Source organism: Poecilia formosa, unplaced genomic scaffold, assembly GCF_000485575.1.
Source record: "Poecilia formosa unplaced genomic scaffold, Poecilia_formosa-5.1.2 Scaffold2297, whole genome shotgun sequence".
Taxonomy (NCBI): Eukaryota; Metazoa; Chordata; class Actinopteri; order Cyprinodontiformes; family Poeciliidae; genus Poecilia; species Poecilia formosa.
In genome coordinates, this window is record NW_006802236.1 from 1 (window position 1) to 8,826 (window position 8,826).

General features: G+C 38.3%; 1 protein-coding gene across 1 annotated transcript; it reads right to left on the reverse strand.

Annotated features, from left to right (window-relative positions):
- Positions 1–1,196: 1,196 nt before the first annotated feature.
- LOC103133140 (transcriptional adapter 2-alpha-like) lies at positions 1,197–6,979 on the reverse strand. The gene is made up of 5 exons (XM_016667757.1): positions 6,593–6,979; positions 4,558–4,629; positions 3,048–3,180; positions 2,664–2,707; positions 1,197–1,426 (listed from the first exon to the last, which is right to left on the reverse strand). The coding sequence occupies exons 1-5, from the start codon at positions 6,777–6,779 to the stop codon at positions 1,335–1,337; spliced, it is 528 nt and encodes a 175-aa protein (XP_016523243.1). The 5' UTR covers positions 6,780–6,979; the 3' UTR covers positions 1,197–1,334.
- Positions 6,980–8,826: the final 1,847 nt, after the last annotated feature.

Sequence of the window (8,826 nt, forward strand, 5' to 3'; positions counted from 1 at the left end):
TTTTTTTTTGTCATTGGTGGTGAATATATTATAAAACAAACATTCAACACAAAAGTAAAAATCTGATTTATACTTCGTGGCAGTTCGTTACCAGAAAAAAAAGGTAATCTCTTAATATTATTATTTATAAAACATGAGATCGGTTGAAATACTGTTTATGTGCTTAGACACAGGAAATTTACAGTTGATAAATTTTGCAAAAGTAAAAATTAGATGTTTACTTCAAGGCACTTGTTTACCAGAAATTGCGCTCATCTCTTAGCAACAGATTAACAACAAATATTGTTATTGTTCTAAAAATATAAGATTTCTTCTCCTCTTTTGAAATATTACTTATCGTATACTACTTAACAAGAATTGTGCAGTTGGTTCATTTTTCAGAAAAGTGAAAGTTTTTTTTTGTTGAAATGCCTTACTTTGTAGGCATTTCAATGCTCTCTTATGCGTTGCTATGGCAGGGCCCAATGAACAAAATTTAAAGTGCAACAAAACACTGTTATGAAACTAACTGAGGTATAAGTTAAAGATCCACAGAGAGTCACGGTGAAATAAACATTTAGGCAGCATCGGGAAGTTTGGCCCTACAGGTTGCTTCTGTGACAGAACAAAACTTTCTAACCTTTCTAACACCCGACTGCAGATGAGCCAGAGATGAAATCACTGAGATTAACGCTAGGGTTCCGGGTGACCATGGCAACAAATAACTTGGGAGTTCTTGTAGCAAATGTTCCTGAGCAACACAATAGCAGCCTCGGGTTGGTTAACTGAATAATGAAGCTACTTGTTAATTTTTACAGGAGCTTTGAAAGCACGAATTCACTGAGGTTAAACAGTCTGATGCTCACAGAGATTTCCTGATAAAGAGAAAGCTGAATCTTTATTGATGATTATCTCCTTCAAGTCTCACATAAAGGGACAATTTCTTTCTTCTGAGTTAAATCTCATCTTTCTTTAGGCTAGGAAAAGACCTGGATGTGCTACTTTTATCCGGTGAGCTGCAGAGGTCATGGTCACTCCTGGAAAAATGCTGCTCTAACCTCTTATGATTACCAGATAAGGTTTTATGGAAATTTAGAGGTAAACCTTTGGCTTAGATCATTAGAAAACAGTGAGCAGTCTCCATTCTGCCTATGCAGACAAAACACCGGGACGGACTTGGCAGCTTTTCTCAAAGTTTCTCCTGTAGATATCCACAAAAGCACATTGCAAATTTTGGCATAAAACAATTTAAATGTATCTGAAGCAGGTGGGTTTTAAAAATCACAGAGAAGGCCTCTGCAGTGTCCAGTGTGTGCAGACATCCACACACTGGATGTCTGCAGTGTGTGAGGCTGTCATGGCCGTACCTCCTTCTCACGCTCGTCGAGCTTCTCTGTCCCTGGAAGTCCGGTCAGGTTGAGAGGAGGAGCGCTCCGCCTGCCTGTTGCTGAGCAGCAGACATGCAACAAAGTTTAAAACAGTCAGTTCACACGACAACGCTGCTTTAAACATCAGACAACAGACTGTTCACTGTCAGGGGAACAAAACGTTACAAAGCGTAAAATGGCTCAGTAGCACAGTTGATTGTGTTAAAAATAATAATTTCTTAACTTGTGTAACTTGTGATTTTCTCCACTGACTTAATGCGGTGAAATTAAGGCTTACTGTTTTCTAAAATGTTCAGTTTCACAATATGCTACTGTAATAAAATATGACTTATCTCAACAGGCTCTGTAAACCTACCACAGAGGTTTACAGCTAAGCTAAGCATAGCTTAGCTTAGCATGGTACAGTAACTATACTGTACCATGCTAAGCATATGTCTAGTGTAGTGTAGCACAGCATAGTTTAGCATTTTATAGCCTAGTATATTATAGTAGAACATAGCCTGACCTATAGTAGTATAGTCTACTATAGGTAGTATAGTCTACTATAGGTTAGCATAGCATAGCATAATATAATCAAGTATAATACAGGATAGCAAAGCATAGGATAACATTATATAGTCAAGTATAATGTAACATAGCATAGTATAGAACAGTACAGTATAGTATAGCATAGCATAGTCTGGCATAGCATAATACATAGCATAACATAATGTAGTCAAGTATATTTATAGCAATATGGAATAGCATAGTATAGCCAGCTATAGCAGACTATACCACTCCAGGCTGTACTAAACTACTATGAGTATTTGCTATATACATATAACTTATAGTATATGCTATATGTTTAGCATATACTAAGCATGTACTATCGAATAACAGTGTAGCAGTGCAGTATAGTATAGCATAGGAAAGCATGTTATAGCACAATATAGCATTGTATGGCATAGTATAGCATATTTTAGCATAGTTTCATATACTCTAGTAGAGTCTTGAATAGATCTATAATACTGCAATACCATCTGGGAAATTCTGTCTCATTTAAATAAAACTAAAGGTCTAGAGACATGAGAGTTTTGCCAACTCCTGCACATGCAGAGATGTAGGAGTTTAAGCTCTGGGAGCAAAGAAAACCGATGCTATTTTAAACGAGAGAAAGAGCAGAATAAATATGCGTGCGAAAGTGTATTTTTGAGTATTTAAGGAGAAAAGCTTTATTGTTATGGCTGAGCCCTGGAGCCACGCTGAGATGACACAGAGGATGGAGCGCAGAGGAAGACTAGGAGAGAAACTTCCTACCTGACACCGTGATTGTTGTGACAGCTGGAGTGACGCCAGCATCTCTGTAACAAAGAGGAGGAAGAAAAAGTCTTATTATCTCTGCTGCTGTGTTTATGCAGACACACATCCCACTTTTATGCAGCCTCTCTGTTCACTACTCTCACTCTCTCACTCCAGAATGTCATCCAAAAAAATAAAAAAAAAGATGAGTCATTCCATTTGAGAGTTTTTATTTAGAGGTGGAAGTTGGACTGCAGCCAGTGGAAATGACGACGATGAAGCAAAACAAAACAAAACGAAATCGGAGTGGCACGTGTTGAAATGGCAGCACACGCTAAGGTGGGGATGGGGCTTATTGCAGCATAACACGCAGATCAGCGCGCAGACCCGTTGGACGCTCACATGGCTGCCTGCTTGCTGAGCCATTGCTGACACGCTCTGCCATCCTGGATGTACTGCAGAACGTCATTCAGCATGGTCCTCTTCCTCCTCTCGTCCTCGCGCATCCTCTTCACTCGCTCGTACACCTTGGCACCTGGTGGATGGAAAACGTACGAGGAAGAGTTCAAATGTGGAGCCACAGCAAGCTGGTAACTGCTCCAGACAACAGTGGAAAGCAGTGCAATGCATTGCCTACGGGTTAATGCAACAGTAACCAGCAAAGGAATGCCACCTTAAATGTTTTTGGTTTGTTTTTATTTAATATATATCTATATGTTTCAGTCATTTTTAACCTTTTTTTTTACACAAGTAAAATAAGAAAAGAAAAGAAAAAACGTAATGCTGTAAAGAAAAACATAAGAAGCAAAAACAAAACAAAGCTAGTATAGAAATAAATATTTAAATCCCTGCCAATGGCAAGAATACAAAGCATAGACTGAGAAAAGTGTCAGCTTATTATACTGTTACTTTTTTATACATACAGCATCAATATATATCAATATATATTGTCACCATAACATTTTGCTGGACGATAAATTGTCCCAGTAATTATTGCGATAAACAATAATATTGTTTCTTTGCGGCCATTTTAAGTGAAGTGTCAACAGTAGAGTAGCAATGAAAGTTCAAGACTAATAAACTTTAGTTTTGTAAAGGACACTAAACATTGGTATAAACATTAAATATCCTAAATAAAACATGACAACCAAAATCAATAAATAAAAACAGGAATGAAAAACTTAAAATGGATGCCATGAATCTGTCAACAAAAATGCCATTCAAAAAAATATCAGTCATCAAAATGGAAATTATTGAGCTCATTTTAATTCCTCATGTGGTTAATTGATTAATTTCTTTTGCAATAGGTCAAACATCATCTAAATCAAAAATCTTTCCTGTATACTTTTCTAATACATAACTCCAAAGAAATCCAACTGAACCCTGGAGACAAACTAAATATTAAAGGAAGATTAAGAAAAATGACAAAAGTTCATCTGAATTTGTGTGTGTAATATTTTCAGTTGAAGACACAGTTTGACCTTTGGATTGTAGACGATTAAGTTGTTGCTTCAACAGTGTAGGCAGCGTTTTCATAACTGAGGCCATTTCCCAACATTTATTGTTAAAGTCGGACAAAGATTTAAGACACATCTCTTTTAGAGAGAAAAATTGTGTTGTTAGAGTACAGAGATTCTAGGATATCCAAAAATTCTCAGCTCATCATTCCTAAATAGCCACAAATATAAAACTACACATAACTTTTGATATTTACATTGGAAAATTCCTCTGTATTCAGAAAATGTGTCTGCAATTGTTGTAGAAATCACATCTTTCTCTCAAATGTCCATAAGAGTGCAGGAATGTTTACAAAATGTGTCCAGTGTCCTGAATATGAGAACCATAAACAAACACTCAGGTTTATACTTGAAGTTTTTGGTCCCAAAAAGTGAAAATTTCAAACTCAACTCACTGCAGAAGGACTTGATTCCTGCCTTCCTGTATTCCTGCAGCCTGCGGATCTCTCTCCTCAGCTCGAACTCAACTGTGAAGAGGAAGAGTTGAAGGTTGCTTAAGCACATCTGCACAGACTGATTCATAAACAGAACAATAGATGCACATTCAGAGCCGCAGACTGTTTGAGAGGAGCCCTCCAGACACTCTGGTGGATGCAAAAAATCGAGTTAAGTCCTTCAGATGGCTGAATAAATACAATGAAAGTCGGATTTTTATATAAGTTCAAGTCAAGACGGATTTTATTTTCTCTTCAACAATAAAAAAAAAGACAAAAGTATAAAGTAAAACGAAGTGATTATCATCAGGACTGTGGTGCTACAGACAGAAGCTGAGTCTTCATCACAAATGTGCACAAAACTTTGACGATATCCAGATAAAGTTAAAATGACAAAAAAAATTTCAATCGCTCTGTTTTCATTAAATAAGAAACAGTTTTAAAAAAAAATCACACGTGAATAAACTGGTTCACATGATAAGTCAGTAAAACAACCCACACCATCATCCTCCAACTACTTCCTGTTGTCGTCTTCTTTGCAGTTTGTGGCAGAGGCAACACCTGGTTGTTGATCACATGACTCGTGATCCAAAAAAGTGTTTCCATCGGAGTTTTGCGAAATAAACCAACTTTGATATGGCTAAAAAACACCTCATCCTGGCACCAAAACGTTTTATAGAGAAATTACTTTTTTTCAAAATTCCTGTATTTCCATTAAATGAATTTATTTTCTTACTGTCAAACTGTGCAATTATGTGGCTAATGGAAACACAGCTAGAGGAACAAACAACAAAAATGCTTGCCAAGCACTCCAATTGTCATCATACCTCTGCACATGCCTCCAGAAACCAAGGAAATATAAGGAATATTAGTATTCTAAGCCTGGCGGGCACCAGGCTACATGTTGTCTGTTTATTTTAAATAGTTTCTTATAAACCTAGCATCCCTAGGTTTATAAGAAACTATAAGCTTTTCTGGGGAATCTGGGTTTCTAAGTTGGCTTCCGATAAATGGATTCTTCCTGTATGAGTGGCCTTTCAGCCCGTGTCGGTACAGGACTCATTTCAATGGTGAGAACACCATTAGTTTTAGATTCATAGAAGGTATTTCCCTTTCCTCTCAGGGTGAAGGGTACATCTTCCATCAAACAAGTTCATCCATCCAGATCCTAAACGGTAAAATGGCTGGGCAAAAAGCTGATGTGTGTATTTATGCTTCAGGTGACAACAAACATAGAAAAATGGGGATCAGCAGAAAACAGTTTGCTGGTGTTGCTCAATGATGACAATGAGAACTCTACATCTACCAATGCAGGAATGGAAATAAGGTACTTTTCTTAAAATATGTTTTTCTGAAAATTGTTAGAACAAAAAGCCAGTCAGCTCTCAAGTAATTTCAGTCAGTCTCAAGCGTGCAGCACCTGCTGCAGATTCAGAAGCCTTCACACACTCACACACACACGCTGTTCTCTACGATCAGCAGAGACACAGGGACGTTTCAGAGCTAACACTGTGTGTCAAAGCTGGAACAGGAATGGCAGATCATGCCACACCAGACACAGTCGCTGATGTGTTACATGTCATGCCTTCCATTACTGAACGCAAACATGCCTCCAAAAAGCAGGTGTGTGTTCAGGCAACACCAAATCATCCCTGGTTGGGTTCACTGTGAACGAATAAGAGTGAGATGACGTCCTGAAGTGCGATATCTGGAGCAAGAGGTATAGAAATGTGTATCTTCTAAATACATTTTAATCTCGTAAAATCCAAATAAAAACTTAAAGAAAAAAACATTTCAAAAGATTAAATAAAATAAGAAAATATCCACACACTTTCTAAAAACAGAAAGCGGTAATGTCACTTCATCTTCCCACCAGGATTAAAAGTTACATCTTTTCAGAGTGAAAATCTGAAAGCGAGGTTTACTCAGTCTGGCTCGATCTTGGTGAATAAACTCTGCATGCTCACAGGTGAATGGGTCAGGTGCAAATACTGACGTGCGTGACTTTCGATGAATTTGTCATGTTCAGTCGGTCCGACCACTCTGGCAAACCGCCTCATGACCTCATACAGCTCCTGCACCTCTTTCGGGTAACATCGCTCTAACACTAACAGGAGAGAGAGAGAAAAGAGAGGACAGGAATGAGTGGGCAGCAGATCCAGGAGAATACAACTCAGAAACATGAAAGAAGCGATCCACCCCCTCAGGAGCAGTTTATGACTTCTGCTGCTTCAGCTGGAAAGTCATTTAGTTTGTTAGTTAATGAACAGAGAACAAACCTGTTACATTAATGTCACTCAGTGGCTTTTAGTGATGCTCTTACCCACTGTTATTCTAAGATATAAAAGAAACTTCAAGCTGCAGCACGTAACTTTTAGTAAAAAGTGTTGGTTTTTTACACATCTGTTTAAACTATGTTTTAACAGTATGAGACAGATAATCTGTGAAAAGATCGAGCTCCTCCAACTCCTCCCTGAGCTGCTATTGCCATTAGCAGAAATGCATAACTGATTATCAGAAATAGCCAATCAGAGACGAGCCTGATTGGCAGGAGGCGCTGCCAATCAGGGTCGTGCCCTGCTCAATGTGCTAGTGGCAGAGAAACCACTGACCATTCCAGGAAAACAATTTTTCCGCCATCACCGTGGTCATGCTAACTAGCCTTAGCAATCACGGTAGGGTCTGCAGTGGGGGAGGAGCTGTGGCATAGCAGAGAGCAAAGATGGAAGGTGTGAGCGGCCCATACACAAGGTTGATTCACAGTACTAAGATCCTCCTGGCTCTGATTGGTTATTTCTCAAGTTGTGGTTATTTTGAAATAATCTGATAGGCTGACATAAGTTTCAGCTGTGCACTACACTGCCCCCGATGGTCTGGGGGCAATGTAGCGCACAACACTCAGGCGGATTTGTGCGGGTTCATGTGCATGAAAACTTTTCTGAAAGCGATCCTGTGTTTATGATATTATCTTGTTAAACAAAGTGGTGGAGATATATTCCCAGCTACGTGTGTACAGGGCATTAATCACATATTATGACAATTTAAGTGTATTTGAAATTCAATATTGGCACATTCCTCCCTGTTTTTTTTTGCCAATATCACTTTTGGCAAATAGTGACTTGGACCATTATTTTAGAAAGGTGACAATATAGAATTGTGACTGTGTGAATTGGAAGAAATCCCCAATAAATTCCAACTTTTGCACCAAATTTCTGTTTAAAAAACTAACAATAACAAAAGTGATTTTATCAAATAAATCAATGAAAACTTGGGTTTATAACCAATATATATGAAACACGGATGATGTTTGGATTCCCCATCTAATACCCAACATAGAAAAGATGTTCTCATTTCTAAAATAAGTTTGTTGAAAATAAAGAAGCATTTGAAATAATCGAATAATTTTATTGCATTAATTAAAGACTAAACATAAGAGCCTAACACACCAGAATAACTGAACTCAGGATCAGATTTAGACTGTGAAAAATGCACATTGTTCACAGTGATTCATGATCCGTTTATGCTATTTTCCCATCGCCACTTCCACCTATTTATGCTCGACACGGGGGGACGGACAAAGGAAAACAGCGACACCTTCCCAACCTTTTATCCTTGGCTTGTGAAACGATTCAGCGCTGCAGTCAACGGGGTCGATGGAGGTCCAGCTACTTCTTAAACCACAGGAATTGTTTAGGAATCAAAGTATGACTTCAAGAGACCCGGCGGGTAGATTTAGCACATTGGCAGGGGGATACACGCCCATGATCAGAATAAAACCCTGCCTGTGCGCTGCTGTTGCACCTGTTATCACGACCGCTCTGTGGAGACGGGGCTGATACGATCTCCTGAGGCGGCTGCAGGGAACAAATTCTCTCCCTGCAGCCGAATGGATCTTCACTTCTCATCCAAAACCACTGATTACACAAAAAGCTATTAACACTCAGGCTGTCTTTACACAGCTCAGCTTGCGTAATACAGTCAATAAAAAGATCTTTAATTGTCTATGTAGAAGTTTGCCTCTCAGAGCTCTCAATCTGGAGAGGGGAAATATTGAAATCACTAATGTAGCAACATTTAAAGGTGATTAAAACCTTAATACAAAAAAAAAAAACANTTTTTTTTTGTCATTGGTGGTGAATATATTATAAAACAAACATTCAACACAAAAGTAAAAATCTGATTTATACTTCGTGGCAGTTCGTTACCAGAAAAAAAAGGTAATCTCTTAAT

What these genes read in the sequence shown, in the direction of transcription:
- LOC103133140 (XM_016667757.1), bottom strand. Translation starts at nt 6,779, where the DNA reads ATGTTTCTGAGTTGTATTCTCCTGGATCTGCTGCCCACTCATTCCTGT. An exon ending in AGGAATCAAGTCCTTCTGCA is followed by an intron (nt 3,181 to 4,557) that starts GTGAGTTGAGTT and finishes TCCATCCACCAG; the next exon opens with GTGCCAAGGTGTACGAGCGA. An exon ending in CACAACAATCACGGTGTCAG is followed by an intron (nt 1,427 to 2,663) that starts GTAGGAAGTTTC and finishes TCTGCTGCTCAG; the next exon opens with CAACAGGCAGGCGGAGCGCT.